The 23169-nt window shown below is 42.4% G+C and overlaps 1 protein-coding gene across 1 annotated transcript in view; it reads right to left on the reverse strand.

Moving 5' to 3' along the window:
• LOC134676761 (mucin-2-like) overlaps positions 1–23169 on the reverse strand; it is a 30832-nt gene extending 7663 nt beyond the window's left edge. Inside the window, exons 1-14 of the mRNA XM_063535146.1 lie at positions 23077–23169; positions 21803–21881; positions 19164–20093; positions 18103–18890; positions 17552–17869; positions 16747–16799; positions 16382–16520; positions 15401–15596; positions 14760–14977; positions 13265–14201; positions 12691–13050; positions 12014–12246; positions 3826–3934; positions 3233–3423 (exon numbers count right to left, since the gene is read on the reverse strand). Of these exons, the coding sequence (XP_063391216.1) occupies positions 3233–3423; positions 3826–3934; positions 12014–12246; positions 12691–13050; positions 13265–14201; positions 14760–14977; positions 15401–15596; positions 16382–16520; positions 16747–16799; positions 17552–17869; positions 18103–18890; positions 19164–19914 (4293 nt within the window). The 5' untranslated portion in view covers positions 19915–20093; positions 21803–21881; positions 23077–23169. The remainder of the gene's footprint in view (positions 1–3232; positions 3424–3825; positions 3935–12013; positions 12247–12690; positions 13051–13264; positions 14202–14759; positions 14978–15400; positions 15597–16381; positions 16521–16746; positions 16800–17551; positions 17870–18102; positions 18891–19163; positions 20094–21802; positions 21882–23076) is intronic.

Genomic DNA, 23169 nt, shown 5'->3' on the forward strand with positions numbered 1-23169 from the left:
ATAGTCTGTGGAGATTTTAATGTTAACTTGCTCGAGTCCTCTAGTAACACTGTTAAAATGCTGTGTTTGTTTAAATCATTCAATTTATTTAACTTGTTTCTTGAACCTACTCGGGTAGGGGTAACTAGTGCAACATGTCTGGATAATATATTTTGTAATTGTGAATGTATAGATAAGCAAATATTTAACTGTTTTTATTCTGATCATAGCGGTCAAAGGGCTGTTTTCTTAAGCGATATTCGTGATACTCCACAAACAATAACATATAGACCCATTACTAGTAGTCGCTTGGAATTATTCAAAAATGAAATTCAAAAAAGTCTTTGTAGGTTACCATTTTCACATTACAACTGTAATAATTTGTATGAAGATGTTTTTAACGTAATTCTTTATCATTTTAATCAAAATTTCAGTATGAAAACTATTAGTGGGTCAAAAACTAGAACAAAGTTTAGTGAATGGGCTACTGCAGGCATTTATAAAAGTAGAAAAAGGCTTTATGAACTTTATAGTGAGAGAGAGCTGAACAAAAATACAGATTTCCTGGACTATGTGAGGAACTACTCAAAAATCTTCAAGAGAGTGTGTTTAACAGCCAAAGCAAACTATACAAGTTCTAAACTGAAAGTGTCGGACAACAAAGTGAAGACAACATGGAATATTATAAATAAGGAAGCTGGTAAATGTAAATCACGCGATTGTCAAGTCAACATTGTCTCGGATAAACAACAGACCATGTCAAACAACGATGTTGCCTCGGCATTCGAAGATTATTTTTCTAAAATAGCTATTAATACCACGAAATGTCTACATTCATCTTCGTCTCGAGCTCATTCCTTACTTTGTGCTAATGTTAAGAAATGTAATATTAACTTTGAGTTTAGTCTAGTAGATTCAGCAATTATTGTTAAAACATTCAAGTCACTCAATTTAAAGAAAACGGAAGACTTATGGGGAACATCCGTTAGAGTCATTAGTCATGTCTTGGACGTAATAGCGCCTTACTTAGCCGTAATTTATAATATTTCAATTTCACAAGGAGTCTTTCCAGATCTTATGAAATATAGCAAAGTCATACCTCTTTTTAAATCGGGTGATTCGAGTGATATGGCTAATTACCGTCCAATATCAATACTTCCTGTACTAAGTAAAGTTTTTGAAAAGTTAATGTTAAATGATCTACTGGGTCACTTCAACAGACATACTTTACTCACAAGCAATCAGTTTGGTTTCACAAAGGGCCGTTCCACGACCGATGCTGCTTCGGTATGTACTTATTAAACATATTTATGATATTTGGGAAAATTCTTGTGATGCAATTGGCATATTTTGTGATCTTTCTAAAGCATTTGATTGTGTGGATCATGGAACGCTCATTTTGAAATTAGAACACTATGGTCTGTCAGTAAATGCCCTAAACTTTATGTCTTCTTACCTTAGCAACAGAACACAAACAGTTGTTGTAAACAAAACCCGGTCTAGCGGTACTGTAGTCCAATTAGGAGTGCCACAAGGTTCTATTTTGGGTCCATTCCTGTTTTTGGTTTATATAAATGATTTGCCATGTGTAGTAGAAAATCTTTGTGAAATTGTTCTTTTTGCTGATGACACATCATTACTTTTTAAGGTTGATCGTAAATCTACCGATTACAGTGTAATTAACAGCACACTCGTTAATGTACTAAACTGGTTTACTATGAACAATTTGCTTCTTAATGCTAAGAAAACTAAATGCATTCGATTTTCTTTGCCGAATGTTAAACCAGTCGATACTAAGATACTTTTGAATAATGAATGCTTAGAGATGGTAGATAAAGCACTGTTTCTTGGTTTAACATTGGACAAAAATCTACAATGGAGTCCTCATATAAGAACACTAGCAAACAAATTAAGTTCGGCCGCTTACGCTGTGAGGAGAATTAGACAATTGACTAATGTTGAGACAGCTCGCCTTGTTTATTATAGTTATTTTCATAGTGTAATGTCATATGGTATTCTGGTTTGGGGCAAAGCAGCTGACATACAGACTATATTTGTCTTACAAAAGAGAGCCATTCGTTCTATATATAATTTAAGGGTGCGTGAATCATTAAGAGAACTTTTTAAAGAAATTAATATTTTAACTGTAGCTTCCCAATACATATATGATAGTATTATTTATGTTGTTAAGAATCTAGACTCCTTCACTAAGAATTCTGATGTCCATAACTATAATACTAGAAATAAAAATAAGCTTGCTATCAGAAAGTTTCGTGTTCGTAAAGTACAGAAGTCATTCGTTGGGCAATGCATTCATTTTTATAACAAGTTACCTGAGGATGCTTTAAGATTACCCTTTCCAGCTCTTAAGAATTACTTAAAAAAGTCATTGATGTTGAAGGCTTATTACAGAGTCGAGGACTACTTGACAGACAAACATGCATGGTCCAAACCAGAAACTGTAATAACGACAAGTAGCAATTAAAAACATTGTATTATGTGTAGAGTTAAAGGTGACTCAGCTCAGGTAAGAAAGCACATCAAATTGTATGAAAGCATCTCATAACAATCAGTTAGATTCATATAATATGTATTCTCATTTCTTTTATTGATTTTATTTTCTTTTCCTTTTGTAAGATTTGATTTGTTTTCTGAAAGAGCTACGTATTTGTGATTTCATGTGCATATATGTTTATTTTTTATATCAAATTCTATAAAGTTATGTACTCACTGAGTATAATTGCATGAATTCTATAGTAACTTAAATTGTATTAATTACTCGTAATGCATGTTAATTATAAGATGTAATAATGTTTTGAAAAGATGTGTCCCGCCGAGTTTGTTGCCGGTCCCATATTGGGATACCCTCCTCCAATTGAGGGGGGATTTAAATCTTCTCGGGGCAGAGGTGTACGGTTGGAGCCGGTAAATTTATTTGACGTTCATAAGCGCATTGTAATATGCCTACTTGAATAAACTATTTTTTATCTTTTATCTTATCTTAACACACTTAATTCACATACACCTTTGAATTTCTTCGCGAATGTATGCAGGTTTCCTCACGATGTTTTCCTTCACCGAAAAGCTAGTGGTAAATATCAAATGACATTCCGTACATAAGTTCCGAAAACTCATTGGTACGAGTCAGGATTTGAACCCACGACCTCCGGATTGAAAGTCGCACGCTCTCATGAGCTGTGGCAAAAATGCCGGGACAACGCGAGGAAAATGAAGTGAAGTTGAAAGGTCGTACCTTGGCATAGAAGAGCGGGTCATCACTCATCTTCTGGTAGATCATATTATTCACGTACACTCTCGCGGGTGCTTGAAGCTTCCCGGCCTCCCGGGGCCTGGCGGCCTCGGCCTCCCGGGGCCCGGCGGCCTCTTTCCGGGCCTTCTCGGGGTCCGGCATCATCCGGGCGAACGCCTTCACTTTCAGGTAACCTGGTGGGAGACGTGTGATCGAGGATTTTATGTAGAATATAAAGTATTCATAAATGCAAGTATCAACAAATATTGCAGGTTAAAATACTGAAATTGTCTAGTGTAAGTTAATCCTTCAACGGTTTTTCGCAATAGGTTACAAAGTGCGAGCTAGTTGTCTGAAAAAAATCTAGTAAAGGTAAACGTACTGGTGCTCGACGCGGTCCCAGTACATGTCATCTTGAAACTTAATTCATTGTCAATAGAGGTGACAGCAAGGTGTCATCTATCGGGCATATTAGCATGTTGAGCACTAGTACGTTTACCTTATATGTATTATAACTCACGCAGTCAAAAACTAAACTGGGGTGGTGATTATCACGTTTCTTCTTTCTACAATGTATGTGATAATAAAGTACGCACTAGTTTTGACGGCGGGCGCTGCCTCGGGTGCGGGGTTCGAGTCCGAGGCCGACATCTTGGGTCTCTTCGCGGCAGGGTCCCCCTCCCCCTCGTGGTTCCCTTCGGTGCCCTGACAATTCAAAATTAACCTATCATTATGCAGCAACGGAATATACATACTTATATACAGATACACCGTGGGTTTAAATCAAGTAACTTTCTCGAAGATACCGGCATTCTAACTGTAATTGTACATATATGTAAGTAGATTAAGACCAATATTATTTGCATGTCTCTATGCGACGAGGTAGTTGATTCCTGTGTTATTATATCAACCTGCATTGTACCATCTTTCTCTTACCCAAATAAATAAATTATGAATTAACTACATTTTGGAGATAATCAACTATTTGACTATATACAGTAGAACCCGCTTAAGACGATTCTGAGGGGACCTAACAAAAAAAGCGTCTTAAACGGGAAATCGTATTAAACATGAAAAAAAAACTAATACTATTTCATGTCAAACGCCGTAGCGGTGATAATGAGTGAATGATATCTAGGTAAGTGTAGGTAGGTATAAGTGCGTGTGAACTTATACCTACCTACACTTACCTAGATATATTCGGTTATTAATCTAGGAACACTAACGATAGGCTCAACTAGAAAGTCGTGGAGTAAGTAATTGCAAATAAAAATCTGGAAGCGATAGCTTGCACTCCGTGGTCCATAACCGTCAAGCAGATGGCATAGCATTTTCACGCCGATAATGACCCGACAAAAGATATTAGTAAAACAAAAAACCTAAGGTAGGTAATAAACACATTAAAAAATGTTGGCTAACGGCGTATTGCATAACAATACGGCCGTACGACGGTTATGTCAATCAATAACACAAACGTGCAGATGGTGCGTAACGGGAACTTTAGATGGCGTATTAAGCGGGACGCGAGTCGTATTAACCGTGAAAAAATGTATGAAAACAGGCCTAAAGTTGCAGGGACCAGCGTAAAATGGCGTATTATGCGGGAAATCGTATTAAACGTGATCGTATTAAGCGGGTTCTACTGTGTGCGACTTAGGTCTAGGTGTCGCACACTCAAGGTCTAGGAGAGGTGGTGACCCATTGAAAACTCCGATGTTATTACTAATATATTATTTATTGGCGTGTTTCCACAATAAAGGTACAGAAAGAAGTGTCGGGGCCCGTGAGAACATACATGGACGCTAACCCCCCGCGCGTCCCGCGCGTCGATTCTATTGCTGCGTTGTGGGATTAGCCATCCAAGTGTGTTCCCACAGTAATCCCCCCCTTTTTGAAAAAAAAAGGAAAAAAAAAACACAAAGTAAAATAATCAATAAGTACGGAACCTTACTTAAAATTACACTGTTAAAGATAGACACAATTGTTTACACTTAAAACAGTTAATACACTTGCTCCGGTATCACATTGCCGGCTCGAGTTGCAGTAGGAGGCGGCAGCGATGCGACGGCTTTGCGCAACCAATTTCTAACATGACTCTTACATCTGGCCCGTAGTATATACGCCAGCACTATGCACAGGACCACGCCAACTGCTATGAGTCCTATTCCCACGTAATTTAGTTTCGCTTCGACCTGCCCGGAGATCGACTGTACTTGGGCTATCGCGATGTTGCCGTTCAGGGACTTCTCGTCTTTACTTTGACCCAGACCCATTCTTCCAAGTAGAATAATGATTAATAAAAATAATAACACAACGTAAGACAGTAGCGCTTACGCTGGTCTCTGATAGAAATTGGTTACGTCCCATCGAAATCGCTATTTAAGTATTACAAAATTGCTTGCATACAAAATACAAAATAAAATTACACAAGATTTATTAAAAAGTATGTCTAATTCAAAACACTACTTAACTAGGTTGCAACCTAAGATATAGCGCTATAGGTAAGTATAATTTAATCACAATTTAATGATTCATTTGCATTACAGCGGACCTCGTAAACATTACTGACGTTGCATCTCGGTCGGCCGAACCGTGCGATGTTACAACAGCAATGCAACTTGGTGCCATAACTATTAAGTAATAAGTCATATTTTCGCCTATTCCACCTATCCCTACCGCGATATCCCCCCCAGTGGGGATATGTGGAATATTTTTCCATCTATTTCTACTAGTAGGGATACTTTTCCATCTATCCCTACTAATTGATGCCAAATGGATTTTTTTCCGCATATCCCTACCATTTTCCCCCTGGTAGGGATAAATGGATTTTTATCCACCCGTCCCTACTGTTTTGGGACAGGTGGAATTATTTCTATGTATACCCATTGGTTTCCCCCCCGGTGGGGATAGGTGGATTTTTTTTCACTTATCCCTACAACCTCGCTATTTGGTAGGGATACATGGAAACTTTTCCAATCATCTTAACCTGATTGTATTTTGGTAGGGATAATTGGAAACTTTTCCAATCATCTTAACCTGATTATATTTTGGTTGAAATACATGGAAACTTTTCCAATCATCTTTACCTGATTGTATTTTGATAGGGATACATGGAAGTTTTCTCCAATCATCTTTACCTAATTACATTAGAAAGACTGGCCAAAAAAATTGTGACGAGGCTATCTGAACATATATATAAAAAGGTGCAGGGGCGGGTGGAATAAGTCCAAATTATATCTCTACTAAAGGCCTGTGCAGTGATGGCCGCATGGATATGACGCCCGACTTTCAATCCGGAGGTCGCGGGTTCAAATCCCGGCTCGTACCAATGAGTTTTTCGGAACTTATGTACGAAATATCATTTGATATTTACCACTAGCTTTTCGGTGAAGGAAAACATCGTGAGGAAACCTGCATATGTACATCTGCGAAGAAATTCAAAGGTGTATGTGAAGTCCCCAATCCGCATTGGGCTAGCGTGGGGACTATAGCCCAAGCCCTCTCGCGCATGAGAGGAGGCCTGTGCTCAGCAGTGGGACGTATATAGGCTGAAATGATGATGATGATGATGATGAAAGGCCTGTGCAAAACGGCGGAGCGCAGCGCAGATCATTTTAAATTTATCAATGTGTATTCTTCCCTATTTCAATTTCATTCAGGTATAAATTTGAATGCTCTGAGACATGGAGCATCTCGGAGCATCACGGAGGATTGTTACTCCGCGGCATCGAGGAGCACGTTAATCCTCCTGGGTGATCTGCGCTGCGGTCCGCCGGTTTGCGCAGGCCTTAAACAGCTAAGTAGCAGGGCGAGTGGATGAAATTCCATATATATCCCTACTAGGTAGCAGGGACGGGATGACTGGAAGAATTTCCATATATCCCTACCAAACAGCAAGGTAGCAGGGACGAGTGGAAGAAATTCCACATAGCCCTACCAAACAGCAAGGTAGCAGGGACAAGTGGAAGAAATTCCATATATCCCTACCAAACAGCAAGGTGGCAGGGACGAGTGGAAAAAATTCCATATATCCCTACCAAACAGCAAGGTAGCAGGGACGAGTGGATTACATAACAGTAGGTAAAACTTGTATGCAAGGAGGACTTTGCTTCTTTTCGCAAGAATGCTAAAGTTCCCCTTACGGAAATCGACACTTAATTACATGACACTATAATATTACACATTAAAAAAAAATATATATACTAATACTACGGATCGATCCTAAAATCTAATGGGCACATAGGTTAATATCAACTCAATCATCAATTAGAAATCGGACTGGTCTTTTAACAGTCCTTCCGCTGCGTGTGGTCCGAGTCACCGGAACAGGTATGGGCGATGGTGCCGCTGAAGGCGTTTCCCGATCCCCCATATCCTGAGACGTACTCTTATTTCCTGTGCTACTTTGATTTTCGGTGACGTCTTGGTCGGTATCCAAATTAAGTAAGAATGCTGGCTTTAACCTATCGATAGACACACGAGCTTGTCTGCCGGGAAGTTGTATTAAAAATACCTTTTCACCCCTTTCGATGACCTTGTAGGGTCCATCATACGGCGGTTTTAATGGCTTGCGCACCGTGTCGTCTCTAAGGAAAACATGCGTGCACGTGAGCAAGTCATTATGTACGAAAATAGTCCTATCTCGTCTATCACGCTTGAACGCTGGCTTGAGACTAGAAATGTGATCCCTAATTTTCTCTACCACGCTATAAGGGTCAACGGGGTCCCTATCCCGTGTCGTTTCATAAAACGCTCCTGGCAGACGAAGCGTGCGACCGAACGTCATTTCCGCTGCGCTTATGCCACTGTCGGACCTACCCGCGGTGCGCAACCCGAGCATTACACTTGGAAGCAGATCTACCCATGAGCTTCCGTCTCCGAGCTTTGCCATGAGCGCAGATTTGAGTGACCTATGCCATCGTTCGATACGACCATTTGACTCTGGCCGATAGGGGGTGGTTCTTATCTTATCTACCCCTAACAACTTCATTAGTTCTGCAAATAACCTACTTTCAAATTGGCGTCCTTGGTCGCTAGTTAGCCTTAGCGGACAACCGTAGCGAACAATCCAGCCCTCGTAAATGGTTTTGGCCACTATCTCCGCGGTTATTTCAGTAATAGGGAATGCCTCGGGCCAACGCGTATACCTATCTATGATAGTTAGGAGATACCTATACCCGTTTGAAGTTGTTATCAATGGCCCCACAATGTCTACATGTATGTGTTCGAAAGCTGCTGAGTCGGGGAATGTGCCTAGATCTGACACCGTATGTCGGCTGACCTTCGCCCTTTGACATTGAATACACGACCGAGCCCAATTTCCTACATCCTTATTTACTTCTGGCCAAAAGTAGCGTTTACTAACCATTTTCCTACTAGTCCGTATTCCGGGATGACTTAATGAATGTAAACTATCAAATATTTTCCGACGGAACTCTAAAGGTAAATAAGGTCGAGTTTCGCGTGTAGAAGTTTCACAAAGGATAGGTTTAGTGCAAGTCGGCAATGTTATTAGTTTGAGTTGCACTTTGCTTGCGTCATTGGGAGTCGATTGCGCCATGCGCAAAACATAGTCATCGCGCGTAGGCGTCGTAGGCTTGTGCGTCGGCTAATTCTGAGAAATCTAATACCGACGGGCAATCAATTGTTTCGACTCTAGACAGCGTGTCTGCGACTACATTGTCCTTGCCACTTATATGACGTATGTCTGTAGTGAACTCACTTATAAAAAGGAGTTGCCTCGCGCGTCTGGGACTTTCCTTGCTGTCGTCACCTACCTTATTAAATACTGTACATAAGGGCTTGTGGTCGGTATACAGGGTCAATTGGCGACCTTCGAACGACTTACGGAAGTGCCTGATTGATAAGTAAATAGCGAGGAGTTCGCGATCGTACGTACTGTATTTAGCTTGGGCCGAAGACAACTTTTTCGAGAAAAATCCCAAGGGTTCCCATGAGTTATTTACCCGTTGTTGAAGGACACTGCCGACGGCAATATCTGATGCGTCACACATAAGGGCTAAAATGGCGTCAGGCTTGGGGTGCGCGAGTGTAGCTGCCTGTTGAAGACCTGCCTTACACTGCGCAAACGCCTCCTCTGCCTTTGTTGTCCACTCGATCTTGGTTTTGTCTTTCTTTTTGGTGTTAACTAAATACTTATCTAGCTCTGCTTGCTTGACGGCTGCGTCCTGAATGTGACCTCTATAAAAATTCAGCATTCCTAGGAATCTGCGCAGCTCTTCCATGGTTTCTGGCTTCGGATAGTCGACTATGGCACTTACCTTATCCTCGAGCGGCTTGATACCTGCCGTCGAGACATGATGCCCCAAAAATTCAACCGAAGAGCGTCCAAAACAGCATTTGTCCAGATTTATCGTGATTCCGTACTTCGTAAACCTCTCGAACACTAAAGCTAGATGTCGCTCATGCTGCTCACTGTTGTCGCTAGCTATGATGACATCATCTAGGTAATTGAAAAGGAAGTCCAAACCTTGAAGTACGGAATTATTCATAAAGCGCTGGAAGGTCTGGGCAGCATTCCTGAGCCCGAAACTCATGCGGGGGAACTCAAATAGTCCGAATGGTGTTATTATACTCGTTTTTTAAATGTCCTCTGGCGCAACGCTAATACAGTGGTACGCGCGATTAATGTCTAACTTTGTAAATATTTGTTTCCCCGCCAAAATGTAGGTAAAATCGTGCAATCGCGGAATGGGATACCTATCGGGCTTAGTTATAGCGTTAAGCATCCGGTAGTCCCCACAAGGTCGAATGTCGCCATTCTTTTTCGCTACCACGTGTAGCGGACTAGCCCAGGCACTTTTCGATGGACGACAAATACCTAACTCTTGCATCAATTCAAATTCTTTTTTAACTTTCTTATACCTATCTGGGGGAAGCGGCCTAGCACGCGCAAAAACTGGTGGCCCTGTAGTTTCTATGTAATGTAGCACGTTATGCGGTGCCGTCTCTTTGAAAGAGGCGGGTTTGGTAATTTCCGGGTACTCGGACAACAGTTTACGGAAGGGATGTTCCACGCTAAATGCAAAAATTGAGGGTTGAGTGGTACTTACCATTTTTGCGGCGACCTTGAGGAACGTCGTCAGGTCTATCAACCTACGTGCACTTAAATCGACAACCAGCTTATGATGGGCTAAAAAATCAGTTCCCAAAATAGGCTGCTTAACGTCGGCGACGACGAACTCCCAACGGTACGGTCTGCGTAATTTGAGGTCCAACACTAACGTTTTAGTCCCGAATGTCTTTATTTCCGTACCGTTCGCGGCGTAAAGTTTATATCTCGCGCACTCGTTACTATAAAAACGATTCTTTGGCGGCAAAATCGAAACATCGGCGCCCGTATCGACTAAAAACTTAAGTCCACTTTCCCTATCCGTAACACACAAACGACGGCTAACCGATGTAGTGCAAACCTCCGTCGACGATTGCACCATCGTTTTTAGTTTTCCGAACCCGACGTTTTCCACGCGCACGGCTGGTAGCAACGCTGGGCCTTCTCGCCGAACTTGAAATGATATCGGCAAAGCCAATCTGGGTCGTCCTTGGTACGCCGAGGTTGACCGCGCGAAGAGCTCCTAGCGCGCGATGTTGACCTCCCGTAGCTGCGTCCTCGCTGCCTCTGATTTCTCTGCCGCGACCTTGACCGCTCCATATTTGACATTTGAGCGGTGAGTTTGGCGATCTGTTTAGTCAGGAACGCTATCTCTGACTGCGAAGAGGTTGATGTTGACGCGTTGCTGTCACACAGCGGCTTACCGAATGACGGCGGTTGCTTGACCTCGGAAACGTAGCTATGACGCGTAGCTTCAGTCACATTATCCGCAATAATGGCCAATTTGTCGAGGTCACTTGTTTCTGCCACTGCCAGGACTCCTCGCACGTTCACAGGTAGACGGCCTTGCCACAGAATCCGCAGGGTTTCATCGGGGAAGTTTTCGCGAGCCAGGTCCCTCATTCTATTCAGTAACTGGCTTGGTTTCGACCCACCGAGCTCCAACTCACCGATCAATTTTTCAATTTGACGGATTCTCGTGTCCTCGAACAAGGATAACAGCTTGGCCTTCAGCGCGGCGAACTTGTTTACGGCCGGCGGGCGAGACAGGAAATCCGTAAGCTGCACAATCACTTCCTTAGGCAGCTTGGCGACCACGAGATCGAATCTGGAATCATCCCCCAGCTTCTGCGGCGCGAGGATGGCTTCGACGCGAATAAACCACACTCGCGGCTGGTCCGTCCAGGATTCCGGCAAACGGGACGACAGTGAAATTGCCATTATATCGGGTTTGACGTCTGGTGGCTCGGCGTTGGAGGTTGCGGCGGCGCCTCCGTCTGCTGGAGGGGCGGCCGGACGGGCAGCCGTAGGGGCGGCCGGCGGTTGCACCGGGGCTCCTCTCAGGGCTGCTGGTGTATCAGTCATCGCTGACCTTGAGGCTTAAATCTTCGATGTTTGAGAAATCACGTCGGGGTCACCACTGTGCGACTTAGGTCTAGGTGTCGCACACTCAAGGTCTAGGAGAGGTGGTGACCCATTGAAAACTCCGATGTTATTACTAATATATTATTTATTGGCGTGTTTCCACAATAAAGGTACAGAAAGAAGTGTCGGGGCCCGTGAGAACATACATGGACGCTAACCCCCCGCGCGTCCCGCGCGTCGATTCTATTTTGCTGCGTTGTGGGATTAGCCATCCAAGTGTGTTCCCACAACTGTAAATGTGTTTTTTTGCGGACACTTCAGTAGTCCGTAGGCCTCGCCGTACATACCGGTAGTGCAAGCCGGAACCTAGGCCTCAGCGCCCAGTATTCGGCCTCCGCTGGTGGTTTTTCCTCATCGCAGACCAGCAAGTACCACTGTTGCACGCTGGTCTTGATGTACCACACGGACTCTTCGGCCGCGGCCGTGCACAGCACGACGAGGGAGGTGGAGTCTCGGCCTTCACACCAGGTGCTCGAGGCCACGGGAGGCCCAAAGAATTCCAGGTAGGATGACATTACAACTGCGGGAACAAAATTTAAAAAGTACAGTCCGACAAAAGTGGTTTGTAATTCTTAAACTAAATATAATAAACAACAATTTATAAAATCAAGTTTAAAAAACCAAGTTAAAATCAAATTTGTTTCACTGTGCTAGCCCGAAAGGCGAGCTTCAGGCTGGGAGGCCGAAGGCCCGGAGCCTTAACCCCAACTCCCAGGCGTTGCGGTATCACGCATGTTACGGTTACGGCTCGGCTCGCTAATGAGTACCCAGCTTAAGCATAACATGAAAAATGGCATGCGTTGTACATATATATAGGCTTTTATATAAGACTCAATTAATCCATTTCTTACAAAGTCATAAGTAGAAATGACAGATTGACAAACGAATAGCTAATGAAGGCTTGTGGCGTTATCAAATATCACCAAATGTGAAGGTGGTTACAACAATTATAATAACAACTCACTGTCTCCGTCTTCAGACGTATCCTCTCCCTCGGGCGTGGGGTTAGCGGGGGGTTGTGTGAGCAGGGGGTTAGGGGGTTGTGCGGGTGGGGAGTTAGGGGGTTGTACGCGTAACCAAGGGGGTTGCGCGGGTGGGGGATTAGAGGGTTGCGCTGGTGGGGGATTAGGGGGTTGCGCGGGTGGAGGATTAGGGGGTTGCGCGGGTGGGTAGTTAGGGGGTTGCGCGGGTAGGGAGTTAGGGGGCTGCGCGGGTGTGGAGGTGGACGGTTGTGCGCGTGCCCAGGGCGGCGGCGCACTAGGCGCGCCCGTGGGCCCCGCCTGCACGGACCGCACCACCATGGGCGTCGCGTGCATTGTGTGACCTGAATATACATCATTATTTTACCTTTATATATTTATTTTACAAAAAAATCAAACTAAAGTCAATGTAGGGAAGACCAGCATTTAAAATATATTTTAGAGAAGTCCGTTATAGGGCAAACGTTCTCCTATTTGGCACAGCGCTCACTTGTGTCGAGTTCAACAACGTCAGCCGCGGTTGTGACCATACTTTATATGATCTATGATAGTACTGACCTGGCATAGAACTGAACAGGACACTAGGCGCCGAAGTTGTCACTACCGTGGACGAACGCGGCACGGCGCGCATTTGTGTCGAGTTTAACAACGTAAACTGTTGTTGCGATGACTGCCCGGCCAACACCGAGTTCAGTATCAGCGGTGGTCTCTGCGACACGGACGTGACCAGGTTCGGACGAGAGTTACTAGTAGACTTCGGTCTGGTTTCCACTCCTTGGATCATACTACCAGATACCACTATATTTGGTATATAATTTTTTTGAGATACACTCGGCTGGAAATTTAAAATAGTGTGTTTTTGCGGAGACTGAGATACAACTAGATGTAGTCCTTGCCCCACACTCGACGGCGGTAAATGTACTCCGCCAGAAACATTTACTAATTGCGGCAAGTTTTCTGTGTGTTCTTTAGTTTTCGCTTCCTCTTGCTTTTTAGGCGGATTTCGGGTGGAAGGTATTATTATGATATTCTTGCTCGCTTTCGGGTCCTTCTTATTGACCACCGCGAACACTTCATGGTTGTTCAGGTCGGGCATGTCTCTCGGGACTATTTTGACAGACGTCTTCGGCAGGCTGGCGAGAGACTGCACGTTGGTTATCACCGGCCGGAAGTCGTCATTGATCCTCGTAGTAGTTATCACTGGTCGAAATCCTACATTCGCCTTTGTAGTTTGGAGTTTATCAGTGTTTGCGGGTTTTAGGATCGGTAGAAAGTCTAGAGTTTTGGTCGGGGCTAGCGCTCCTAGTTTTTTATTGATGTCCGCAACAGCGGAGGGGTTGAAGAGCGTGGGCGTGGTGCTGCTGGTGGCTGCTCTGAAGCCCTGTCCGGTGTGTCGCGCGAGGTTCTCCTCGGTGAGGGGCATCACAGTGGCGCCCTCTGCGTTGCTGGTCAGTAATATTGTAATCTCGTTTGATTGTTGGGGCGGTTTCGGTACCTGCGCGAAACAGAAATAGTAATGAGCATTATATTATGGCTCCTCTACACGATGGGCCAACGCCGGCCACTTCAAGAGACGCATTTATATGTTAGAGGGACCAAGTGATGTTGCTATCTCATTCTATCGCATGGCTGCGTCCCTTGGAGTGGCCGGCGTTGGCCCATCGTGGAGAGGAGCCATTAATATTGTGTTAAATAGTCTGACACTTAGAAACAATAAAAAGTAAAAAAAAATCACTGTCTCGGACGTGACTCGAACTCGCAACACTGTATCACTAGTCCATACTCTGCCAATTGAGCTATTAAAATACATATTAGAAAGTAAGTAAAATAATTTCAGTGCTTTTAAAAATTCATCCCGATAGGATTAAATAAAAGTGTGTAAGTGTGTATCGAGAAATAAGTCCACGCAGATGAAGTCACGGGCAACAACTAGTAAATGTATAATAGCGTATCGCTGTTAACTCGTGTTATAGGTTGTGTAACTCCCACTCGCACGCCGGGGATTCCGCACTTTTTAAGGAGTTAGGAGTATAGAAAACAAACAAATGTATACCATATCGCTGCTAGCTTCTACAGGCTGTATAGTGGCTGGTGCGCTATCTTGAACCGCTGGAGCAATCTTCTTGTAGCTGCGGGGCTTGATGCCGAACTTCTCTGCGGCTATATTCTTCTGTCGGAGCCACTCGCGCGCCGCGGCTTCCGGGTCTACGGGGGATGTCGGGGTGCGGGGCCGCGGGGGGTGGGAGGGCGAGTGCGGGCGTTTCTTGCTTTCTGGAAATAAAGTTTCGTTTTTACATGTTAAATTACGGACATTCGACTTCAGTAAAATCTTCAGTAGTTCGTAGTTCCTACTTGCCATAAAAAAGAGTACCCACCCAGTTTATTTTTTTGTTGTTTTTTTTTTAACTTTTGGATACAATTTGGCTGTTTAAAGAGTTCCACATTTTGGGCGGAATAAGTACAAATGTAATTTTAAATTGAGTCACGAGAATATCATCGGAACTCAGAAAGTTTTTTTAGGAAATGCGAAAATGTAATACGGTGAAATTGAGCATATATTGTATAGAATAGGGAACTCCATATATCGACGAAATTTTGTCGAAATCTGGCTAAAAATAACTCGAGAACAAAGTAAAATAAGCACAAATAATAAACCACAAAATAAAAATTATAATACATAATGTTGAAACTTACTTTTAGCTCTATGTACAATTTCCGGAGCCTTAGTCATAACAACAATGGGCGTAGCGGTGGTGACGGCGGCGGCGGTAGAAACGGCGGCGGCGGTAGAAACGGCACCGGTGGTAGAAACGGCAGCGGTGGTAGAAGTGACAGTTGTAGGCACGGCGGCGGGAGGGGTGGCGGCAGTGGAAGTCGTAGCAGGGAATGCCTGAAACACAACAGTCATTCATTTCTTATGCTTCAAAATTCATTTTTAGGGTTCCGTACCCAAAGGGTAAAACGGGACCCTATTACTAAGACTTCGCTGTCCGTCCGTCCGTCCGTCCGTCCGTCCGTCTGTCACCAGGCTGTATCTCACGAACCGTGATAGCAAGATAGTTGAAATTTTGACAGATGATGTATTTCTGTTGCCGCTATAACAACAAATACTAAAAACAGAATAAAATAAAGATTTAAATGGGGCTCCCATACAACAAACGTGATTTTTGACCAAAGTTAAGCAACGTCGGGAGTGGTCAGTACTTGGATGGGTGACCGTTTTTTTTTTTTTCTTTTTTCTGTTTTTTTTTGTATTATGGATTATGGTACGGAACCCTTCGTGCGCGAGTCCGACTCGCACTTGCCCGGTTTTATTATAGATATTAAGGCATATTCAATATTCATACATAAAATTGCGCGACCTTTAGAAAAAAATACTTTTACAAACCTATCGAGTGGGGTATGTCAATGTAGAGCTTTGAAACATACGCGTTTAGGTCTTATTGTTTTGTCTATTTTTAGGGTTCCGTACCCAAAGGGTCCTAAAAAACGGGATCCTATTACAAATACTCCACTGTCCGTCGGTCTGTCACCGGGCTGAATTTCATGAGATAGACAGTTAAAATTTTCACAGATAATGTATTTTTGTTGCCGCTATAATAAATACTAAAAAGTACGGAACCGTCGGTGGGCGAGTCCTACTCGCACTTGTCCGGTTTTTGTCATTAGACTTACCGTGGGTGTCCTGGCCATGCGCGCGGCGCGGCGCAGCAGCTGTCGCTGCAGGCGCGCCTCGTGGCCGCTGATTGGTGGAGCCGACAGCACGCGCGCCGCGCAGCGCGCGCAATTGGACGACAGCAACGCGGCCGCGGGCCTGCATTCATGTTTATTTAGGAAACACCTCCAACATTTCACAACAACATATCCAAAAGGCTATTTATACATTATTTTAAAGTTACACAAAAATTACAAAACGTTGAAACTAAAATTATATTTTATAAAAAATAATACAATACACGTCAAAAACAAAACACTAAGTAAAAAAATTAAATGAATGTTGTTTTTAATAATAATTTTACGGTCCGTCGATGTTTACTCACCCTCGCATACTGGTTGACTTGATGTGATCGCAATCTTTTTCGCCATCTATACCCTGCAGTATAAAAAATCTTGTTATGAATTTATATGACACGTTCAGGCAAATCTTTGACTAATAACAACCATGTATGAATTGTATTACAAACGGGAAAACTTGCACGTTTAGACGACAAAAAATATAGTAATAGTTTTACCACATACAACAACAGAAACGCTCCCAGTGTGGCACCCTGAGGTACTCCCAACAAATAACTTCGTTAACATTTTATACATCTCCCATTTACCAACACTCGTTGTAAGTATTACACAAGTCGTAGGAACAATTTACACGTTAGATTCATATTTTAATATAAATAAAACGTGTATTTAAACGTATTTTTTTTATGTTATACAGTGTCGAATGCCTTTGAATTTTTTTTTTTATTTATCATCCAAAAAGAATTTTAATTCACAAATAATTAAGTAAATATAAAACATTAAATTAGCTTACAAATAATAATACAAACTATCTCTAAACTAAATAAACTTAAAATAAAAAGCCTATAAATAAAAAACGTCCCCCAAGTCACTGCCGATGCCTTTGAATGGTCATGTTAAAATGAATATTAGTATCATGCAATCGCTACCGTTTGTATGGCTATTTGACGGACTAAAGACTCTCCTGTCCACATACCATATTATAATCATACCACAGCAAGTGAAGCAGCAAAAAACTAATGTGTCGCCAAAATGATTTTTTAGTTTTTAAGATTAATATTATTGTATGTATGTTAATGTGTAAGGACGATATATTTTTTTAATACTCACCGCCAAGTTGTCAAGCATCCGCTGCAGTTCGGCTTCCTTGACCCGCTGGCGCGCTCCCCACACGCCGAACGTGGAACCGTCCGCGGTCCGTCGCTGCGACACTCCTTGCGAGCCCTCGTCGGAATCCGACTCCGAGTCGCGTCGCTGCGTCGCTCTCGAGTCGGAACTTGACTCGTCCGTGTTATGTCGCGGTGTTCTCGAGTCGGATTCCGACTCGGCGGTGCGTCGCTGTGTTCTCCGGACGGCCGAGCTGTCGCTCGCGTCGGGCGTCCAGTCCGAGTCGGAGCCGCTTGATGGCGAGGGCGTCGAGCCGGACATCTGCGAGGAAACCATTTAATCATAAATATATGTATAATGCCAGCGCGTCACATCAATTTCTAACGGTAGGTATGTACTCTGAGAAAGGACTCTATGGAAGATCAAATGAAAAGGGTCACAAATATCAGATTTTGGTCGGTTTAGGTTATTAAATACTACACGTTTTACGAACTGCCGGTAACCGGATAAAAATATCAAGGAGATAAAAAGTGTAGTATGATCCTAAACCTCACCCGTCTCGCTCGGCGCGGCGCGACCTGCGCCGTCAGCATGCTCCTATTATTTCTTCTCACTTCCTCTATATCCGGCAACTCCACTTTCTTCGCTACTCTGTTCCCCATTTTCCCCTTATCAGTCAAATCGACTCTTTGCAGCACCACGGAACAGAACTTACACATTCTCAACAATGGTATGTTAGTTTTGTTGAAAACGAATTCATGAGGCAAAGTTGCAGCGAAAAACTGGAATAAGGAATCAGGATCGGGATCGGGTTTTAATATTCTGAGGGGTGGGGGCGAGGTTCTGGTGAAAAGTGGAGATGGACCGAGGGGTGGGGGTGGGGTTATTTTAGATAACATTGGAGATGGGTCAAGGGGTGGGGGTAGGGTTATTTTAGATAACATTGGAGATGGGTCAAGGGGTGGGGGTAGGGTTATTTTAGATAACATTGGAGATGGGTCAAGGGGTGGGGGTAGGGTTATTTTAGATAACATTGGAGATGGACCGAGGGGTGGGGGTGGGGTTATTTTAGATAACATTGGAGATGGGTCAAGGGGTGGGGGTGGGATTATTCTAGATAAAAGTGGAGAAGATGCTCTTTCAGGCATAGGTGGTGATGATGTATCTCTTATAGGTGACCTAGACGGCGAGAGAATTGGTTCCGTCTTTATTGGTAGAGATTCTGGGGTTGAAGAGCGTGGTGTTGTTGATGGTGATTTAGAAGATGCCCGTGATGCGGGACGGAGCGAACATACGTCGATTCTTTCCAGTAATACTACTGCGTACATGAGCAGCTTCGGATCTGGGGGCAGAAATAAATACAGTTAGTGAAAATGTTTACCACTAGAACAGTATTCAGATGCTTTTGGTTATTTTGTATCTAAAATAGAAAATACGCATTATTAAATGATTGAGTAAAAAAAAACATATTCCAAAAAAAAAATGGAAACAATTCAAAATTACGCGATACCATCATGCTCGGATATATGTCCTTACATGATATAAATTTAGTACAAAAAAGTTAAAAACTTAATTCATTTACGTAACAATAATCATACATAGGTACGTTTCTCACCAATACTCCCCTCTTCTTCTCCCAGTTCCCTCTCTTTCCCTCCCGAGCTGTCGCTGCTGCGACTGCCATCATCAGAACTCGATTCCGCGTTCTCTTCACCATCATTAGTCTCCCCTGTCACCTCTTTCATAGGATCACTTCCTGTCACTTGACTTATCTTTGTTCTTCTTTCTACTTTCTCCTTTGCATTCGGGTTATATTCATGAAAACGTTTCTTGTCGTAAATATTGTATTTCATGTTACTACGTCTTAGGGTTGTGTCTTCTGAATCACTATTACTGCTCTCATATTCAATGTTAGCGTCATCATCTATGACCAAATTTCCATTGCTTGAATCACTAGATTCTCTTTGACGTCTTTTTTCTGCCTTCTCATTCATCTGAGATTCATTATCATTTGTACTAGGAACACTATCTTCATTAGGCTCATTAGAAACTTCCGATTTTTTATCAACATTTGGTCTAACATCTTCTTCATCGCTATCAAACACTATTGTCGTTTCAAAATTATTAACGTCCAAGTCTTGCAAAGCTTCTAAAACATCTGTAGGAGGGCTCGGTGCGTCTAGATCTACTATCTCTTTATTTTTGTCTATAGTTTTATCTATTTGTTTTTGTTTTGCTATTTTCTTGCATTTACTACAAGCAGGGTGGTTTTTATCAGGTTTGTTGCCAGGTTTACTTGACTTTCGCTTTTGTAAGAGTGCTATGCGGTTATCAGACGCATTTGCAGTGGCATTCTCTACAATCATTATTTCGTCTTTTTCTGCCGCCTCATGACCATAACTTTCTGTTTTAGAACTGGCGGCTGCTTTTCCTTTCGTAGTCACTACTTTTTTAGTCTTATCTTCTTCTCTAATATCTTCTGATAAGTCTATGGTCACTAAAGTTTTTTCTACTATAGCTATGTCATCGTCATCTTCGGCACGCGCTGTAGGAAAGATAATTATGAATTTTTAAAATTTATTGCACATAAAGTATAACGGGCAGACTTAATGCATCTAGGCATTATCTACCAGTCAACGCGTTATTGTCAAGGATAATAAAAAGTGAAGCAAATTGGGCTGTAACATTTGGGGTCATCCATTAATTCATCTCAGCCATAAGACGTCCACTGCTGAACATAGGCCTCCCCCTTGGACCTCCATTCGTACCGGTTGGAAGCCACCCGCATCCAGCGTCTTCCGGCGGCTTTAACAAGGTCGTCCGTCCATCTTGTGGGTGGACGTCCTACGCTGCGTTTGCTAGTCCGTGGTCTCCACTCGAGCACTTTTCGACCCCATCGGCCATCTTCTCTGCGCGCAATGTGGCCTGCCCATTGCCACTTCAGCTTGCTAATCCGGTGAGCTATATCGGTGACTTTAGTTCGTCTACGGATCTCCTCATTTCTGATTCGATCACGCAGAGAAACTCCGAGCATAGCCCTCTCCATAGCTCGTTGAGCGACTTTGAATTTTGAGGTGAGGCCGATAGTGAAAGACCACGTTTCGGAGCCGTAAGTCATCGCTGGTAACACACATTGATTAAAGACTTTCGTCTTGAGGCACTGAGGTATGTCGGACGAAAAGACATTACGTAGTTTCCCGAACGCTGCCCAATCCATTAATTACGTCACACGAATTTCTAGGTTTTTTGACCCCTCCCCCCCTCCTTGTCACACTTGGTCACATTTGGCAAACCCCTCCCCCCTATAGTTCGTTTTTTTTAGCATTAGAAAGAACTTAAAAGAAGGTAAGCGATCATGGCATGTCTTTTAATTGAAAAACGCTTTTTAAAAATCAATAACTATTACTTATGAAAGCAGGAGAATATAAGTGATCGTATTAGATTCATAATTGTTACATATTTGCCGTAACTTATTTTTAAAATGTGTTTTGCAATTAAAAGACACATCAAGATTGTTTACCTAATTTCTAATGCTAAAAAAAACGGAGTATAGTGTGACGTCACATTTTTTCTACGAAATCGCCAAATCGAATTAAGTAAGTACCTACCTAAGTATTATTAATATTCTATCAAAATATTTTTGACGATATAAATATTAGTAATTCTATAACCCAAAACTGCTTAGGAAAGAAAATTAAACGAATAAAAACGATTATCGTTTTAAAAACTTGTTATTTAAATGTACAGCGAATAAAATAATATAAATAAATTTTCGGTTACTGATCAAGTTAAAGTGACGTCACAAACTTTGTGTCTCCCCCCTCCCCCATGTCACAATATGTCACATTTTATTGACCCCTCCCTCCCCCTAAACGTGTGACGTAATTAATGGATGACCCCTTTCTTAAGCTTAATAACAAACTACAATGATTATTAATGAGCAACAAACAAATTACAATATTTAAAACTTTCGCGTTTTGAACACATATTAACTCACAAACCAACAAACAAGAATCAAATTAAAAAATATGTGTTGCGTTCTATAACGTTGTCATTGTAAATATTAAACCAAAACATTTTTTACTACATAGGCTTACGGTTACATGTGAGAAAAATATAACACTTTAAACTCTCGCGTTTTGTACACATATTTAACTACACGACCGGGTCTACCGCGATATAATTTCGCAATCATATCGCGGTAGACCCGTTTGTGTAAATAAATATGTGAGAAAACTAGTAGTCGTGTCGTACCCGCGTCGGAGTCGGAGGAGACGTCGTCGCCGACGGTGCGCGGCGCCGCGTGCTCGCCCGGCGCCGGCCCGCGCTCGCTCTGCACCAGGACACGTCGGGTTTACATTCAATAGCTATACAGCTAGGGGGCTGTCCATAAATTACGTCATCTATTTTTGACGATTTCTGACCCCGCTACCCCTAAAATCATCCAAGAATCATGCTTCGAATGACCCCGTTTCCTCCTACGTCATGCTACCATCATCCGATGTCCAGACCCAAAATTGAAATGACGTAATTTATGAATAGCCCCTAAGAGCAATATCGGATGACATTAAAATACTAAATACTACTAAATAGTGACTAAATGGTGTTTAGTTTTAAGTTTATAAAATACATATGTATGTTAGACTGTAAGGTATTTGTAATATGGGCCTTGTTGCCTGATTGAAATTTAATACATCCACCGAAACGGAATAGTAGTATTTTAGACAGGACCTTTCAGTTCATGAAGCTTGCTGAGTGGCCTAAGTAAGGTACGAGATTAAAAAGCTTGATTATATCACTATTGTATACAATATTTTTTCTATGAGTCAACTAAAATAACACTTTTTCTACTCATTATCACGTAAGAGCTTTGCTCTTGTCGGTGGAGTCATTTTCTTCTATACAACCTAAACAATAAAACAAAATTAGGTAATTAGATATTGATATCTGTTGTTCTATCATTTGGTTTTGTCCTCTGAACCGCGGCGAGACACGATTGGTCAAATTCATTATAGTTCACAAAGTATTTCCACGAAATTCCTACAATTTAAAAAATTGATAAAGACGTACCTTCTTCAAAATACAACAGAATAGAACTTACGCAAAAAATAGATATTAGCATCTACATTCCTCGCCTGTTAATCTCTACAAAGAAATTTTTCCTTGTTTTTTACCAACCTTCATCAAAATCATTAAGCCTACGATACATATACACACGCACTACTCACACTACTAAATATGTATTACACGCACATCTCACACGCAAATAAATGGCATCGTAGTTTTCCAACTGTATAATAATTTTGTAGTATTTGGCAAAAGGATCAGTCTGAAAATCAACGCTGGGCATCACCAGCTGACCTAGCTTATGTTGAGACTGGTATCATTTTACCAAACACTAAAAATGTACCATACTTTAGTTTTAAGTTACCATACTGTTCTTTTCCTTCCACTACTGTACTGTTTTTGTATTCTGGTAATAAACGTATTTTTATTTTATTTTTATAAAATGTAATGAGTATAGTTACCGTGGGCGGCCCCACTTGTCCTGTCGTCACCAGAGGGCGCCACACCTGGTGGGCCGACCTCGTCACCACGAACCCGTACCTGCAACATTTGTA

This window comes from Cydia fagiglandana, chromosome 25 (genome assembly GCF_963556715.1).
Source record: "Cydia fagiglandana chromosome 25, ilCydFagi1.1, whole genome shotgun sequence".
In the NCBI taxonomy this organism is placed as follows: domain Eukaryota; kingdom Metazoa; phylum Arthropoda; class Insecta; order Lepidoptera; family Tortricidae; genus Cydia; species Cydia fagiglandana.